We start from the raw sequence: 19,157 nt of genomic DNA, 5'->3' as shown, positions 1-19,157 counted from the left end.
AATTAGCAGCGGAATATAATTATCGAAGCAGCAAAAAAGTTATTAAAAATTATAACAGTCGGCTACTCATCACCTATTGTGATTCTTGGCAGTATCTATAAAAAAAACTTTTCACTTTTTCCTTTCTTTCCTCCAGATTTTCTGTTCTAAAAACACTAGTTATTTTCTATCTTTTTTTCTTTGTGCTGTGCTTGATCATCAGTCTAACACTTAAGGGTTGCAGGATTTCTAAATTCATTCTCTGCCTCTCTATTGGCAGTCAAAATGTAAAAATTTACAGTTTTTTGAATTCCACCAGATTTTTATAATTTTTGTGTGCATATTTAAATGAGTAGAAAATCAGAGGTAATTACAAAACTTTTCGAAGATGCAACTTTGAGACCCTTTCCTTGTTAGACACAAGGTCAGCCCTTTAGCTTTCCTTCTTTCAAACCAAGCACAACTCTGGTCTATGGCCATGGGAAATTTACTACGGAATGAGTTGTGCCAGAAGCATACACGTGTACCTCACAGTTTGAGTGTGTGTATCTAATGTTGTGCCTGAATTTTTAGTGCTGCCATCTATTCTATAAACTATGAGTAGATTGAAAATGATTCAATATTTGTACCCTTGTTGGGGTGATGCTCTCTGTGGCCCTTTAGCTCAAGAAACTCTGACTATAAAAATGTGTGATATGCAAAGTTAAAGGTAAAATTTCAAAAAAAGAACAAAATTATTAATCCATTAACAATCATGGACGAGATATCTCATCCAAAAGCAATCAAAGAAATTCATTCCAGCCTTCTGGCTTTTTTACTTCTTTTCTCATCAACATGAAGCCTCATTGTAACTCTATGAGCGAGAGTTGTTTTTCCCCTCCTCGTTCTTTCTTCGCTCCTATTTAGTGTGATTCTTTCCCCCACATATAATACATCTCTTTCTATTATACATAAAAAAAAAATAGAACATGTAAGGAGGGGTGAGAAAGAAATGGTCAAGGGCAAAAGAGTACTACTGTAATCTCTCATATTTACTGTAATGTTTTCTCTCGTCTCTTTTTTCCTTTCTTCTTCCTTTTTCTAACAAGGAAAACCAGTTTTTTTTAATTATTGCAGATATACTTCAAATATACATCATCCAAATTTGTTCAAAAGGTCAACTTTTCTGAAAAAATTTCCAAGGTATTTTTGCAGAAATGTTTCAATAAATATGGAATAGAACCTCCTATACACTGAAAAAATTTATCCCAAATGCGTATTCAAAAACCTGTGTGAACTGAGACGCTGCGCACAAAGCCAGTGACCAAAGAAATAGTGCAAAAAATATTTTGTCAGATTTATGTAAAATTAAACATAAAATAAGCAAATTCTTTCAATGTTCAGCCCTTTACTAACTTATAAGTATCTCGTAAGACTTTTTATAGCTTGACAAGAGACATTTATATCTGAAATGCACTTTCCAGCATTCTTTATTACAGTTACATAATCAGCTCATCCACTCACCTACAGTAGTGTAAACTTCACATTTCTTTGCAAGGGCAATTGCAATGGCTGCTTGTCCAACACCACCACTTCCAGAATGTATGAGCACCCTTTCACCCTCTTGTAGGCCACCTCTATTGACAAGGGCGTAGTAAGCAGTAGAGTAAGCAACAGGCACTGTACTAGCTTCTTCCAGGCTCCAGTTGTCGGGCACATCCCAGATGAAGTCACGATTCACCGCTATCGTGGTAGCAAGACCCTTCGCAGGAACAAGACCCATGATTCTTTTACCTTGCTTGTCCCGGCCCGAAAACTCAAGTCCAAGAATACAGTCTTGAAGAGCCAAGTCTCCTTCAAGTAAGAAATGACAATAATATCATGTCGAATCAACGACACACTGAAAGATGATCTGCATGACACAAGACCATACATAGTGATTTCAATCTTACCGCTATTTAAACAAAACCCACTCAATAAATTGTTTACCTGGTATAGCATCTGGTGGTAACTTTCCACTAGCCAGCATGACATCTCTAAAATTGAGTGGAGCATAATATACATGACATAAAAGATCGTTTGGTGATGCAGTAGATGAGAAGTACTTAAGTGGCGAGTCTATCCACTGTAGGCTGGTCAAATCTCCACGGGTCAACACATTCAAGTGAGCATGCTCTGAGGTAACAGGTTTCTTATCTATTCAAGCCAGAAAATAGAAAAAAAGTTAAATAAAATTCATAAACTCAAGAATTTGATTGTTGCAATGAAAGCTTCGTTATTTTTGTAATAACAATTCATTATAATGCTCAATGACAGATAGAGGCAGGCCTATCATTGGTTGAAGGACACAAAATCTGGCGAAGAAATGTCTACCCTTTATCACTACAGTAATGGTAGTTTAATAGATGAGACTTTAGTAGATAAGATGAGTATGATGCAAATGAGACTAGTTATCACAAAGTTTGGTATAATATAAAGAAAAAAGTAACTGTGTTGCAGTAAAAACAAAACACTATGTAACGCAGTGGTGTATCACATAATTGGATGTCTCACATGCATTTGTATTGATGAATAGAGAATATACAGTCGATGATTCTTATAATGACCATGCATTATAAAGGCTGTTCCGTTGCAAGGATTAGTATGAGAAGTCCCACACGTTTTTCCAGCAACTATGTTATCCTTTTGATATAAATGACCACCAAATACAACATCGTTTTTGACAAAATAATGCGGGTCATTATAACAAAGCATTAACTCAACTGTCACAAAGAGTATCCAGCTTTGACTTCAGATATTGGGTGCAGAAAAAACTTTATTCAGAGCGCTTAAAGCAAGAGGTAACACTCCAAAGTATGGTTTAATTTTCCATTCTACGTTCATTGGTAGGGCTGTAAAGCAGAAGGATATAGAAATAGTGGAAGGATATCACGATTCCTAGCTAAATAGCTTACCTTCTTAAAAAAGAAGTATGATAAACATATTCGGATAAATCGAGAAGCTATCCATACTTAAATAAGATGACCATAAAATATTCTTTTTCTTTTTTATGGGCAGTGTATTATACAGTATTAATTATTTCTGAGATATATGCTTTTGTATTGAGTTGCTGTATTTTAGTTATATTTGACATCCTGTTAACATTTGACATCCTCTTAGCGTCTTTAACAAGGACCACCTTGAACTTCCACAACAGTGTCCCATGAATTCTCATCACAACAGTGTCCCATGAATTCTCATCACAACGTTATTTAGTTACTTCACGACACGATAAGATCTGTCCCATGAAATCTAGAGTTTCGGAAACAATCCTTTCCGGTGCTTCGGGTTCGAAATCTGTGATGGTGTAAATTAGGCGCTCTCTGTTGAAGATATTAATTTATTATCATTATTATTATAACAAATTGCAGAATGGCAACAGCATGGCTTTCGAATGTCGGCTCTGTTGTTATGGCAACATGTCTCTTCTGGATTATTAAAGTTTAGTTATGTTCTCGTTCGTAATCAATGTAGAATTCAATCACTAAACATGGTGGCAGTGTGGGATCCGAACCCATGCCTCTGAAGGGACTGGTGCCTCAAACAGCACTCCCATAGGCCAGCAAGAAGAGTGGCAACTTGGAGTCTCAATCCTGTTGGTTCTTCTACACAAACAACGAGAGGTGATTCAGAATGGTTCAGTTGAATCTCTCCACCATTATATCGGATTTCGGATGAAGTGGAGTAATTCGTGTCTTTTCCATTCCCAGAAGTTTGCACACGCCGATGAATGCCACTGATGTAAAGAAGTCCCAGAGGGCCCAATATCTCCTGATGGTTGGACTGGAAGAGGCGACGTCTTGCCACATTAGTCTGTTCCCAGTGGATTCCTTCCAGTGAATGATCACTTGTATGTCAGGATCTTTCAGCTGTGCTTTTTGGGTGTTCTCATCACTCCAAGCATTGTCACTTCTTAAGTCTTGAGATGTTATTTGTCTCATTATACTGCCCGCAGGTCCATATTTCTCTCCTGCCTTCAGACAAAGACGACAGTTCTGTGGGCATGGTATCCTCGACAAGGCGCCAGCACCTCTCTGCAATGCTCCCTTATGATAATGGATCCCTCTCTTACGGCTCTACAGCATTCTCAAGAGAATGGTTCAGATCCCGGCATTGTGCATGCACCTGTTGAGGATTCCTGATTCTGTAGCAGCCATCACTTTCCACAAAAGGACTTTGTCGTAACAACCTTCAAGTAGGATGTGTTGTTCTTTCAATGTGTGCAACTGGTCACTCCGAATACCCACAGAGAATCCATGCTTCTTCAGGAAGTCCAGCCACGAATCCCGGATATTGGTTGCGAAGACAGGATGGCGATAGGTGACCAACACAAACTTCGCCGAAACTTTTAACTTCCCATGCATAGTCATCTTCTCTCACATGACTGTCTGCAGGGTCAATGATGTTGGCATGTAGAGAAGTTGCTGCTAAAATCTTCTATCTAGGGCTCTCCAAACGATGCAGATATTGGCTCCAGAGTCATAAGCATAGAAATGGGAAAAACTTTTTAAACGTGAAAATTTGTAATATCTGTTCTTGTAAGCAAGTTCCACTGTATTAATTTCAATGACAGTTTTTACATATAACAATCTGTTTTCACTACACTATTGAGCATATGTGGTCGCATGAAGCCAAACCAAAACATTCAAGAACATACAAAGTCACCATATACTGTACACAATTGGCCTATACGGGGTATCTAATTTTATTATTATATCTCAAAAAAAAAAAAAATCCACATGTGCAAGGGTGAAAAAAAAATTGAGGTAATGTTAATACTCATGAAAGTTTTCCCTCAAACAGTGTGATTTTAGATTGGGACCATGAACCTCTTTATCTGTGAGTGGTGTCCCTGGCCCAAGGTTTTTGGCTATGTATCAATATAATACAGTCAATGCTTCTCATAACCATCCCCATCATTCCATCAAAAATGGACATTATAACATGTGGGTCATTGCATTAGAAGAAAAATTAATAAGATAGTTGTTACATAAAACATCTAGGCCTAGTGCACACGGTCGTTGTAACAGAACAGTCGCTATAATTAGAACATACTGTATTTATATTTATTTTCTAGTAAATTTATAAAATCTAAAAATGAATATATATAATGTCCCGCCCAGAGAAGCTGCTGCCTGAGGAAAAGAGAAAGTTCAGCCATTGCAGAACATATGTGGGAAAACCACACATGAAATTAAATTTGAAAATACGAAGGTAATATCGTCTGAGGTGCACTATGCTTACCCAAATCAAAAGAGATCGAAATATTCAAGCACAACAACATAAACCAAAAGGAGGAATTGATGAAGGTGCATTCCACTTGGGTCTCATTATTTCAGTGGTGCAGAGAGTTGAGATGTGCCCCCGACGAGAGCCAGAGAAGAAACGACATTGACCCACACACAGCCAATCAGAGCATGATGCATCCACTCCAGCTAGCCAATGCGACCAATCAAGTCTTAGAAGTCTATAAAGAGGAACAACTTGTCGTAGAAAGCTACGTGTTTAACCTCAGATGCTCGCCACAGATGAGGACGATCAGAAAGAAAAAGCCTTAGACCATTTCCTACGAGTTTGGAAACCATTTATAACTCAAAATAATGTCCATCAAATAGAAATTATAAGGTCTGTTTATAATTTTTTGGGGTATGAATTTGTGAAGCTGATTCCAGACAGAATTGTTATAAGAAAAATATTATTAGAAGAGAGAGGGAGAATTCAATGAAAAACATTTTCCTTCTGGAATAAACTATGAGTAAAACCGTTAAAAGGATTAGATACACGGATATTAGAGCTGCTTTGAAAATAGTTACTTACTATTTGAAATAGATATATGACGATAAGAGCCCCAAACTCCATTCTTGAAGACATTCATTACCAAGTTCTTCGTTACCATATCCTTATAGAAGGTATCGGTAGTCTTGAATTTGGGTAGTTTTTGTTGATTCGAGGAGTCAATAAACATGCATCTAGTAAATAAATATACAGATTTAACGAGAGTTTTATTGGTGTTTTGTCTACTGTTTCACAGAATATAGTTTTCAAGGCAACATATTTTTAAGGTAAATAAATATTCAATAATTACCTAATGTTTTCACCTCCAGGTTCCTGTCGAATACAGTTGACCAACCCAACTATTCCACAGTTTGGATCCTTTTCAGCAACAAGCCAAATTCTACGGTCTTTTGGTGCAGCTTCATCACTCAAGATACTTCTGAGTTGGTCAACCCAGCTATCATAAGCACCAGTCTTGATGTTGACTACTGTATCAGTAAATGAGATTTCGGCCGGAAGCTTACGAAGCAAATACATGGAGGATGCCAGGGAGTCTGATTTCTTGCATATGGTTACTAAGTTCAGTTCTTTGAACATTTTCTCCATTTCGGTTTCTGTATGCACTGATATAGGAATTTCACTCACTGCTGACAAGAACATTTCGGCAGGTACGAGTCTCGTTCGCTGCAGTATGATGACAAAGCCCCAGTTTTTGACAACTGATGAAATTTTCAGAATGGAATTCTTCAATTCTTTTTTACTACAGTTTAAGTTCTTTATAACTACTACATCGATATCTTTGGTATCTGGTGGCGTTTTAGATGATAACGACCAGTTCATTGTTTTGATGTTATTGGAGGATAATGCTTCTTCGATAATGATATCAGGATTTGAGTGTGCGATGGTACAAGAAACATTATGCATGCTGAAATCGTGGAATATGTTTTGGATTTCTGTAGTCAAAGGAAATCTGGTTTCACAAACTTCCAGAAATTTCAATAATCTTGACGCAGAGTTCTCTGTGATGACATCCAGAACATTTCTGAGAGGAATTTCATTTTTTAATGTTCTGTGGATGAAGTCCTCATCTTGATCATCAAGATATTTCTTAACAGCTGAAGTTACAAGTTCCATAAAATTTTCGGTCCTGACCTTTTCAAGAATGTTCTCCAGAGTTTTCAGGAGGATTTGATTTGATGACAGCTCATTGAGGTAAGTAGACATGACATTCTCATCCACTTCACCGAATCCATTCATCACATCACAGATTTGTTCTTTATTTTTTCCTGAACATTCAAGTATTTTTTTGGCTATGGTAGAACATGCGTGGATGTAGTTTTCAACGGCAGCCTTTTCAGATTTAAGAAGTACGCTGGTTTGTTCGTAAGGAACAAAGGAATACTCCTCTAACAAAGGAATTTGGCGATTTGGCTGCCTTGCAATGATGTTAGATTTCAGATGGGTCATTTCTATTCCACCTGCAGCACAAATTCTTGTCTCTTTCTCATGAATGACTGGGACACCTACGAAAATGATCATGCTAAATAAGTTTGTTGATAAGTGAATAAATTATTTTGTAATACAGTCAGCACCTGACATTTACAAGAAGAGGCTCTGGGGCTGGGGCAAAGCAAGAATAAGGGGACCCTGCAACTTGGAGGAGGGTCAAAGATCTTTGGTTAGTCAGTGATTATATGTTGTTCAAATTTTGAGGCCCTGCATAAATGTCCGCCCCCAATGTTCATACAGAAATTGAACCTCTTAATACAGTCTTAATATTAATGGCAGCACTAAATATTCACACAAAACACTAGATACTTTTAAGTGCGTTTATAGGAACCTAAATTATAAACAAAAGAACTAATGCCCACCCATGGGATGATATTGCTAATTTTGAGGGAAATACTAGTCTAGATTGTGAAGCTGCCATCTTTCCCCCGAAACAATCATATGACTACAAGTGCTTGTGATCGTACAAAGGTTTCACTAGCTCCCCACAAAGTTCCAACACAAGTTTGAATGTATTGAAAATGTACATTTGAGTGTCTTTTCACCAAAGCATTGAAGAGAAACTCCTCGTAAACATATATACAGGAGCAGAAGTAAAATCTCACCTCGAGATGGATCAGCCAATTCTTTGACGATTCTTTTATGAGCCAAAGGATTTATCTTGATGTTCGGAATTCTTGTAGGAACACAAAGCGCTCTTTTATCAGATCCTACAATCATGAACTGCAACATATTGTCCAGGAATACAACCCAGTTTCCAGTCCACTTCAATAATCCTCTGTTACCTGAAGAAATAAAACAAAAATTTTCTGGTAAAATGTTATCTGACAAGTTAAAGGAATCCATAGAAATGAAAGAATAGGGAAGAATGAAAAAAAGAATAAGAAATTGCCCCAACAAGTTAAATTAATAATGAAATGTTATTGGCATTTTGTGATGCATAGTCTTATATCAATGTCATCAGTTTTTGAAACTTACCATCTAAATCTGACTCAAGAACACCCTGGAAAGTCAAACCGTAATCATATCCTCTCAGTCTTAACTCTTTGTAGATGTCTTTAGAGTCTAGTTTGATCCCGTTTGTCAAACAGGGCTCTTTTAAAGATGGATTGACAGCAGACGAATCAGTATCCAACACTGAGATTCGACCAGTTGCTACTGTCATACCAGCTTCCGAGATTTCAAACTCTCCTCCAGCCGAAGTGATGTCTACCATAAACTTGGTAATGTCTAAATAAACATATAAATCCATACACATTTAATGTTAGTTATCAAATTCTCATTCTCGCTTACAATAAAATGCTTGAATCTTGCTTGAAATTTATAAAATGAACAGATAAACTAAAATCATAATTATTGGCATTTTTGAGAATTAGACTGAGTGAAAGTTTCATATACACTATGAAACACATTTTTTTTTTGTTTTTAAACTTTATTTCAAGGTATTTCACTCACTTGTTTTCGATAAGACGGTAGCTCTGTGGATTTTTACATTTTCAAACATGATTGGCAGCTTTTCTACTGGCTTGTTCTTTTGCTCTGCAAAGGCGTTCCATACCAAATTGAGGTACCCAGCAGCTGGATACAGACACTTCCCATCAATAACGTGCCCAGAAATGTAGTCATCACCAGAGTCGGGTGAACTGATATTTACATCAACGATCATCTGAGATTGACTTTCATTCTTTACCCAACTGGCAGTCAACCAACTCTCTGAGTGATCCCATTTGATCAAAGGAGAAATCATTGGTGTTCCTGGAGCAACCGGGAAGGACACTGGAGGATATAAGTTCTCTATCACTGGGTCCAAGCCAGAGGTGTAGAGACTAAAAATGCAAATTAAAAAAAAGTAGTCTTGCTTATTTGTTACCACACAAAAATAATTAATGACTTGATTTGGATTTTGAACTTATTGGAGCAAGGACCAATTAGGTCAAAATGCACCAAAACAAAGGACCATATAAAAATAAGATAGAATCTGTTTTTGTTAGGTCAAGGAACTGAAAGTATGTATGTTAATAAAATAAAGTTGCATGAAATGTGTAAAACAATGGTGTAAATTAGCAGTTCTCAACCGGTGCTCCATGTGAACTCTCTAGGGGTTCCGCGGCCATTCAAGAAAAATAAAAAACATTAAATTTAAAAAAAAATTATAAACATTTTTAAATAAAAATAAACCAATTAACTTTGATAAATGAATAAAAAATAGCCCAACAGGACTCCACCATAGAAATTATATACCAGAAAGGGCCCGCAAGTCAAAAAAGGTTGAGAACCGCTGGTGTAGATACTGGTTCATGCTATTGCTGTTCATAACGATTTCTTGAGATACTCTATAGCAGTGATTTTTGTGGTCTGCAAAAAGTTGCTAAGTAGTCTACCAGATGCATTTCAGAAAAAATAATTTTGAAGAGGAATTTCACTCCTCTTCCCAAGAAAAAGTTCGCCTCGGAGATCCTGAGAAGGCACACTATAGCCATCAGTGTTAAAATATGTTAAAGACAGACACTGCATGTGATGGAAATCTGTCTTGAACGGAATCAAAAGTCTGTTCAATGATTAGTGCTTTGACTTGCAACTTCATAAATCTGAAATCTGTCTAAAATGGAATATTATTTCAGTCTATTGATGGGTTTCCCTGTATATTAATTGGCATCGTCATTATACCTCCCCAACTTTTATTATCATGTTTTCCCCTCCAGCCTTTCATGTCTATTTCAGTTTATGCTCCTTACATTGTCATACAACATGTGGGAGGGGGGGGGTGAATTAGAAGGAATGTTAAACACATCCAAACTGATAAGTTATAACACTTACCGTCCTATGCTTGAAAGAAGGTGTACCGCATTGTTGGTGTTTCTCTTCATCAGGCCTATGTATTCAGCATCCGGCCCAATAACTCTCTTCAAAATAGCCTGAAGAAGATGGTGTGGCGCTATTTCTATGACGATTGCATCTTTCGGAACATGACACAGTGCCTCATGGAATAGCACGGGTGACACCAAGTTGTGTACAAAATAACTGGCGTCAGCCAATTTCGTACATGATTCGCTCCACTCTTTTTCAGGGAACGATGAACTTACCCAGCGAGCTGTCCTCACTTTCGGTTTTGGTATAACCTAATATTAAAGAGTTCACATGGTTGTTAATCCAATGTTATGCTTATAAATTTATGAATGTAGGGACAAAATAAAAGTGCGCACAAATACAGTCTGAATAACACTAATTATATTGGAATTCTAAAGCTCTCCTGGGAATCTTTTTATTATCACATACCTTCTCCATAGCACATTTCAACTTTTCTGCAGCTGGATATATATATTTGCTGTGGAATGCGAAACCGCAACTATCAACCTCACGAGCAAATATCTGTTCTTCTTTAAGAGATTCAACAAAATCGTGGATTTTATCCTTCGTGCCTGATATGCTGATAGAGTCTGCTGCGTTATGACAGGATGGATAGACACCTTCTGGGCAGCGCTCTTTAGCCTGCTCCCAAGTCAAGCCTATTATATTAACAAGAGAAAAATACAAATTATACACAAAAATTTGTGATAAATATTTATTCCATATTACATAAGACAAAGGGTGTCTATAATTTAAGTTGGCATATTCTAAGCTACAAACCAGGATGATTATGAAACTTTGAGAACTTCTTAAGGAAGAAAGTAGATGTGGAATTTTTGGACCATTTTCAAAGAAAGAAAACCTTCACATAGTTTTTGGGTGGAATCAATGTGTTCATAAGAGTTTCGGCAGAAAAATAAAACAGAAAACATCTTCTGATCGTCAATACATATATATTTTTTATAGATTTATGTCACCGATTTTTTTTTTCTGTTTTGCTCTAGATTTCTATCACATTCTCAAAATTTCTTAGATTTCTGATAAAAGGCATGCTACAGAGCAACACATTCATAACTTGCCACACAGATAACTCAACATTTATTTTCATGGTTGGCAAAATACTAAATGCAATGGAGGAAAAAAATCGCTCTAACTCGACACATGATGACCACATTCTGCTCAAGTCCAATAAGATTTATACTGCAATATGACAACTCAAATTCGGAATTTAAAATTTTGGAAATCACACGTGTTGATCAGTTCAAAAAATTTCACATCACTTTGCGTATTTCAAAAATTTTGTTTCATTGTTTCTGCCTTTTTCTTTCGTTGATTGATACGAGTCGAAAATTCTCCTCCCACACCTTAAAGTGTGGGTTAATTCACTTTATTCTTCTGTTTGAAACATGAAAACTCAACTTTGGGATTATGACAGCCACAAAGATGTGAATGGTTTCTGAAATTTTTGATTGAGAGATGGTTAAGAAAGCTAGATCAAAATGTTTCAAGTGAGAGAAGGAAAGTTATTTTAAGCAACTGCAATGCTCATTCAATAAATTTGGCTGTTAAAATATTTGGGATTATCCCCAATACGAAAACCTTTCATAGAAAATTGCAGATAAAAACATTTTATGAACTTGTAGATGATGCAATATAAAATTGTTCAACAATATACCTCTGTGATCGGACGAGAACGGGTGTTTTCGGTCTTGCTGCCATATTTTTCAACAATATACTGGCACATATAACATACACAAACAACTTTTGAAAATTGTTAAAGGTGAAATGAAATAAAATCTCTTGCTAACTTGACACCCGATTAAGTCAACATGTTTTTTGATACTTTTAGAGTGTCGAGTTATCAAGGTTCTACTGTATCATGGCTTTAGACAGCTCAGAACATGCCAATATTAATTATACAGACATTTTTTATACACAAATATTACTATATGAAAGTTTACTGATAAAATCTGTAGACACATGTGATTAATACAAATAGTATTACAGTGAAATCTCTCTCTATAATAATGATAAATGGACATTTTTGTTATAAAAAATTCATTGTTATAGATAGAATATGACTTTTGATGTAAATTATTGCTATGGGAAATTATTGTAATATTATGGGAAATTATTGCAAGTAATATTGTATTTATAACATACCAGAGTTTCGTTACAAAGAAGCTTCAATGTATAATATAAACATTAAGATAATTAAAAGTAGTATTATTAAACATAATAAACCAATCATATTTTTACCTAAAGCAGCCATAGCACCTAATTCAAGATTGGAGTCTTCAACAGCTTTTCCTCTCATATAAGCAGCCAAAACCATCTGCTCACCGGTGAAACAACCATCAGCATATGCGCATCCAAGTTCTCCAACACTGTGACCAACCATGCCATCTGGTTCAATTCCCAGTTCATTCAATACATCGACCAAAGCTACCTAGAAGGAGGCAAAAGTAATTCAATTTTTATTTAATGTAGATATTGACATTTTTTTTCGCATCAATCATTACATAACTGCTTGGAGAATGAGAATTAGGGGGTTTCTTAGGGATATAAATTCAGTACAAAAATGAATATAAAAGGGATTTTTGAAAAACCATGCAGTTCTATATTGCTGGGTTCAAGCCAGAGGTGTAGAGATTGAAAATGCAAAGAGAGAAAAAAAGGGCAGTATTGCTTATTTGGACAATGAAACCACACAATAATGATTCATGCTAATGCTGCTTGTAATGACCTCTTGTTGAAGAAATCATTTAAATTTTTCAATAATAAAAGTGAAATTGTAAGGATATTTTCAATTTTCAAAAAAGGGGTCTTTGGCAAGTCACTGCTGATCAGCGCCAAGTCACCAATCATCGCCAACCAGTAGGCCAAATCACCTGCCATTACTACTCTCAAATTGAATCTCGCCAACAATGTGTGAAACGGGACATATATGGTCAAAGCAGATACAAATCGCGTCACCAATCTTGGACATCTTTGAACTGGATTGATGCTGACTGTTCAGCAATTTATTTTTCTCCTTGAAAATAAATTTGTTTTTTTGTGATTTGACACAATGGCGACAATGTACATTATATTCACAGTGATGTGAAATAAGGAAAGCCGGATCATGTCTCCAGTGGTGTAGATGGTAGCATGCTTATTTGGTATGCAAGAGGTCCTGAGTTGTGTCCCGGCAGAGACGAGATGACTTTTCTTTCAGAGTTCACCTCAGCACAATATCCAGAAAATGTCTAGTTCCTTAATGTACGTTATACTTGTGACGTCATTTCAGGGATAAAAAACAGAAGTAAGGGCAAGCACAAGTAAATTCTTTGGGAATAATTTTTTTCCCCAAAAGTAGGGATTTTTTACAATCACGTTCAAAATTTAGGAGATAAAGAATTTTTTGGGAGTTCAGGAGATGGTGTAGAAATCTGGGAGACTTGGCAGCTGTACCATATATTAAAAACATTTGCAAATATATTAGTTCTAGTTATGTTGCAGTTGTGACATGCCGCTACGTTTGGAAAACACACAAAAACTTTGGGGCAAAATATGATAAATACATGAAATACCTCATTACAAACATGACTTCCCCCCAAAACAGCAAAACATTCAGTTATTCTTATTATACAGTCAAACCTAATAAAGTGAACCTTTGGGTGTATGACAAACCAAACTTTCAGTACCAACCCCATCGGATGTCCCCTTGTTAGATTGGTTGTTGTGAACATAGATACAACAAATCAAACTTTCAGTCCATCAAAATTTGTTTTAACTGTATTCACACCTTTTACATCATACAACACAAAGTCAAAGTTACAGTTCCATGCCACTCACTTGAACAGCAGCGATAGACACGAAGGCAGGAATGATAGCTCGTTTCTTCTCCTTATCACTGACGCCATTTGTGACAAGTTCGATAAGATCAATTCCATGAGGCTTGAGAGCTTCTGCCAATTTATGGATGGTTTTGGCAAACACATCTAACTGCATGAGATCTTTGGCCATTGCTGGCCACTGTGTTCCCATACCCGAAAAAATGTACCACACTGGACGCTTCTCCATAGTTGCCACTTGCTGAAATAAAGCAGGATGAAATATATTTTAACAGGCAAGAATGCTCAATTCAAAACATGGCACGACAGAATGCTTAAACATAAAGCGCATGTTCAAAATTATTTTTAAAAATATTTAGAAGAAACAATAACAGATAACATCAATAAAAATAAAATATATCTTTTATAATTAGTCTGAGGTTATACCCAGTTTACCATATCAAATGGATTTGGCAATTAAAATGCAATCTGCATCAAATTATATTTGAAACATAATCATAATATATATCACACTGTAAATGTGATAAATAGGTTATATGCATACTTACCAATTGGCTTGGCAAGTTTGATAAATTTATCGCTTTTACAGCGAATATGTATAATACCCAAGCGTCACTGGTAAATTTGATGACTACTTGAAATTTATCGCCTTTGTCTGTGATTATATACAATATCCTAGTGTAGTTGGTGAATTTGATAAATATGGAAAAAAAGAATTCTAGATGAGCGTACTGCAGTTATGTGCAATGACTATAATCGGACCCCTCGATATAATAAATTTGACAATCATACCCCAATATAATGAGACAATACGTGTACGAATTATCATGTATAGTATATCATATATAGTAAGCTTTATCACGTTTATCTATGACACAATGCTTGGATACCATGATTAATCACAGGTAAAAGTGATTTAGGGAAATTTATCAACAATGCTTGAATACTATGTATAATCACTGGTAATAAATTTAGGAGAACTTATCAAACTTACCGAAATGCTTGGCGATTACACACAATAACCGGATTTATCACATTTACTGTAACATATAAATGCATAACATTAGGTCAGTCGGCTCTGTCATTGACATTTGGGGGAGGGGGGTCATTGCCACCCACTATGTTTCCGCCCAAGAGCACACAGAATTTCAAGAAGAAAAAGCTGAACTCCAACTGAATATTTAACTGAGGCTACCAACCTTGACAGCAGAAACATCATTTTCAGCATCAATCACTTTGTAGCCTCTGAAAGGCTTTTGCACGGGTGACGAATACACTGATTTGTGAAGAAGTCCAAAAAAGTCTCTGGATACTTTATTCTCATCTAAGTACTTGAACAGCCACTCAACACTCTCTTCAGTGCGACCACTGTAAAGAGTCAACTGTGGAAACAAAGACTCCATAGTCCTTTTTTGTCCCGGAAGAGGTGAATGAGACTTTAAAATGGTATGGACATTTACACCTCCAAACCCGAAGCAGCTTGTTGATGCATAACCTCCTTCCCATTGTGTTGGTTCCGTGATGATTTTCACTTTCCCTTCATGTAAAGCAGGGATGTTTGGATTCGGGTTTTCAAAATGGAGATTCGGTGGAATACACTTTTTTTCCATCGATATGATTACTTTTGTTATGCTACACAAACCTATAAAACAAAATGAAAAAAAAATATATATATATATATATATTAGTTTTTGTGTTTATCGCATGAGCATAAGCCTGCATATGAAAAAAAAAAAGATTCTCAATAATGAGAAAATTGTCAATATATTTCTTACCTGAAGATGGTTCGGGGTGTCCCATGTTGCTTTTCACACAGCCAATCAACAAGGGGTCTTTCCGGTTTTTACAAAAAATGTCTGATATTGCTGACATCTCGATTGGATCACCAGCTGGGGTTCCAGTACCATGAGCTTCAACATAGCTCACATTTGTTGGGTTTAGTTTACATTCTTCATACACGCTTTGAATGAGGCGTTTCTGCATCTTGTCAGATGGGAAAGTGATACCTATAAAGAGGGATAGATGAATTTTTTTTAAAATTTGATTTGTTTATGGTTCATTTATATATTTTTTGTTAATGGCAATACAATGTCTTTAGTACCTTTGAATTTTAACTATTAACACAGTGTTTCTGAACTTGCGCATCGTAGCTCCTAGGGAACATCCCTAGGAAACACATGTGGAGTTTGCAGTGGCATAAAAAAAAAAATTCAGGATTTTGACACATGGCATTTTGCACAAACAGCTGTTATATATAAAATGTTCACAGTGAGCAGATTGCAACATGATAATAATATATCTAGCCAATTCTTACCAAATACCATCAATTTCAGCATAAAATAGGGTTTTCAGAACCACTAATATGATAAAATTATACTTATTACTTAACAGTACATGTACCTCATACATTCCTCTGCGGAATTTCTAATGAATCAATGCTACATTCTGATGAATGTTGGAATGCATGCTCCGAGTTGTTTGTATAGGTTTATAACGTATTCATGTTATTGGAGTTGTGCTTGTTTTGTGTTTTTGAAGGTGCTGTAATCTGTCTTCCATATTTTGGATTGTAAATGCTTGAATTTTCATGTTATCTATGTATTTTGTTGAAGGTCTGCTCTCTGTGGAGAGACTTTTTCCAAGATCAAATTATACTATAATAAAATTTCCTAGAGCAACTCAAATAAATCAGCATAGGCCTTTCAGACTGTGAAATTTGATCATAATAGTCAAGTGTGCTAGCATACACAATATGCCTCCCCAGCAAAGATTGTAGTGTTTTTATGCAGTGAAAAATGTAACCTCCCTTTCCCTCACCCTACCAGAAAGTCTGGTGTAAGCTACTGGAAAAAGTATACTACTCAGAGGGAATAATAAAAAAGGAGGAAAAAAAAACTATATGCGTGAATTTTATGCAGTAAATTTTAAATATATTGTGCGCTGCTAACAATACACCGTGACAATATTTTTATGAACAAAACAATCTCTGCCATTTTCTAGGATTACCGGTAGGAAGATAGCAACACCCGATAACATTACAAAACAGTCCAGGGAGGGGGAATGCTGTTGCTAATATATTGTTGTTTTGGCGTAGTTGAAAACTAGGTGGTAAAAGGTAAACCCGTATATTGGGAATTAACCTTCTATGTTAGAGCTGCTACATCTTTTCATAATGAGAGGTGTGTTATCCATAAGGGTTGGTGGTTCCATGGTATCCAGCACTGTAAAATTTTTTTGTTAAAAAAAAATTTATTTCACAAATAAACAGCTGTTGCTAAAATTTGCTGAATGAGCAGTATTAAATTCTAAACACTTCCAATGCAACTCAATGATCTGATATTTGAAGCTAATTTTCTTTCAGAGTAAGACCAAGTTTATCTACCATATGCTCAAGAACAATGTTTTCAAAACAATCTCAGTGTCATGCCACACACACACAGAGAAATACAATAATAACTAGAGCTCAGAGTTTTAATGAGTCCTAGTAATAACTAATCTATATATATAAAATTGATTTTCTGTCTGTGTGTGTGTATGTTCTCTATACAAATCTATAATTTTAAATCGATCGTCGCCAAATTTTGCATATATACCAAATGGGATCCGACTTGAAAGATAGGCTACTTTAAAATTTCGTCAGACCAGGGCAAATGTGCAAAAAGCCTTAGGGCAACAATTGTTTTTGGACCTCAACAATCACTTTCTGAACGTTTACTTTGGTTACCGTGGTTCCCTAGCAATGCGTTTAAGACGTGTATATGCCTTTACAATGGTTTGTCATTTCTTCAATGCTGCACGTATATGTATAATAGTTTATGCCTTTATAATGGTTTGCCACTTTATTCAATGCTCCTAGTAATGAGAGCTTTTTGAATAGACACCATCATCAGCATCACTTTGAGGGTAAGGCAAAGGATGATTCCCCCCATAGAAATCAGTGTCAAAATTGCCGATTTTAATGTAGAAATGCGGAAATTTGGTGGGGTTTTTTCCTCCCACATCAATATTTTAAAAAATTGAATTGAATTCTCAATTTTTCAAATATTGAGTTCATTTAGAGATATACGAAGCCCAGAGAAAATTAAATATGAAGTAATTATCCAGACCTACTTTTGAGTTGGATATCCATGCAATAACATTGACTTCAACTTTCTATTTATATCTTCTCAAGCATGAAAATTTGTCCCTGTATTGACTTTTAATATTGAACTGCATAAATTTTCATAAGTTTAGGTTGCTTTAAAATTAATTATGGGCCTGTAAAAAGTACATCGAAAAAATTCCACAGCTTTAATTAAGCATTTTTTGAAGCAGAAACAGGCAGAGATAGATGAAGGCAGAGATAACCTGAAGTTCAGAAGGGGACTCGAAATACCTAGCACCCTTTACAAAAAGAAAAAAAATATATTTATTTTTATGTTTCTTTAAATCTACATTTGTTTCTTTCATGAGTCGCGTAGGAAGTCGCCATATTGGTGAACTTGGACATGGTTTGCATGTCCCTCAAAGAAAGACGGAGATATCACGTGATCCAAAAAAGCCTCATTGAAGAAAATCCGGGCAACGCCGGGTATTATAGCTAGTTATAAATAAAACGGTATCAACATTACCTTGCTCTTTGTTTCCATCTGTATTTGTCTTCACATGGACAATGGTCGCATATATTCTTCTTGCAACATTCGCTCTTTGCAACAATAAGCCAACAATAGCTTCGCTCCTTCCATACCCGTTACCTGAACCGAAAGAAAAATATATATTGTGAATTTTGCAAGGAAAATTTCAAGTATAAATAATATATCGTAGGTGCCGATTCCCAGACTTGAAAAATCTTTAGTCAAAAACGTGATGAAATACTTCAGACTAAAGGAAGCATGTCATATGGGATTTTTTTGGCATTGCATTGTTGTGACCACATGACCTGTTTTCCCAGGACACGCCCAGATTTTACAGTCCCTATATATGCATTTTTTAAATATATTTTGTTTTTTCAACAAACCCCACTTGAGTTTCAAGTGTATCTTTCACTGAAATCAAGAATAAAAATCATTTTGCCAACTTATGAATGAAAATTATATTAAATATGAATATTTTAATTTGCATATTTGTCATATTAAATGTTTCAATTAAATTTTAATGGTGTTACCATTAAAAAATTGTATCCACCGTAATTTGTAATAGTGCCTCATTTCCAGC

At 35.8% G+C, this 19,157-nt stretch overlaps 1 protein-coding gene across 4 annotated transcripts in view; it reads right to left on the bottom strand.

Annotated features, from left to right (window-relative positions):
• The window catches only part of LOC149068738 (fatty acid synthase-like), a 63,474-nt gene that overhangs the window by 11,977 nt on the left and 32,340 nt on the right, over positions 1–19,157 (bottom strand). For all 4 annotated transcript variants that reach the window (XM_089250533.1, XM_089250532.1, XM_089250536.1 and 1 more), the window contains exons 6-19: positions 18,575–18,697; positions 15,740–15,970; positions 15,164–15,606; positions 13,966–14,205; positions 12,388–12,577; positions 10,558–10,787; positions 10,099–10,400; positions 8,737–9,107; positions 8,260–8,511; positions 7,887–8,066; positions 6,083–7,295; positions 5,815–5,966; positions 1,948–2,154; positions 1,483–1,812 (exon numbers count right to left, since the gene is read on the bottom strand). In XM_089250533.1, coding sequence (XP_089106659.1) covers positions 1,483–1,812; positions 1,948–2,154; positions 5,815–5,966; positions 6,083–7,295; positions 7,887–8,066; positions 8,260–8,511; positions 8,737–9,107; positions 10,099–10,400; positions 10,558–10,787; positions 12,388–12,577; positions 13,966–14,205; positions 15,164–15,606; positions 15,740–15,970; positions 18,575–18,697 — 4,464 coding nt within the window. The remainder of the gene's footprint in view (positions 1–1,482; positions 1,813–1,947; positions 2,155–5,814; positions 5,967–6,082; positions 7,296–7,886; positions 8,067–8,259; positions 8,512–8,736; positions 9,108–10,098; positions 10,401–10,557; positions 10,788–12,387; positions 12,578–13,965; positions 14,206–15,163; positions 15,607–15,739; positions 15,971–18,574; positions 18,698–19,157) is intronic.

This window comes from Pholcus phalangioides, unplaced genomic scaffold (genome assembly GCF_987345545.1).
Source record: "Pholcus phalangioides strain wild (caught in Gottingen) unplaced genomic scaffold, Ppha-v1.0 ptg000024l_1, whole genome shotgun sequence".
NCBI lineage: Eukaryota > Metazoa > Arthropoda > Arachnida > Araneae > Pholcidae > Pholcus > Pholcus phalangioides.
This window is presented reverse-complemented; position numbering and strand designations above follow the sequence as displayed.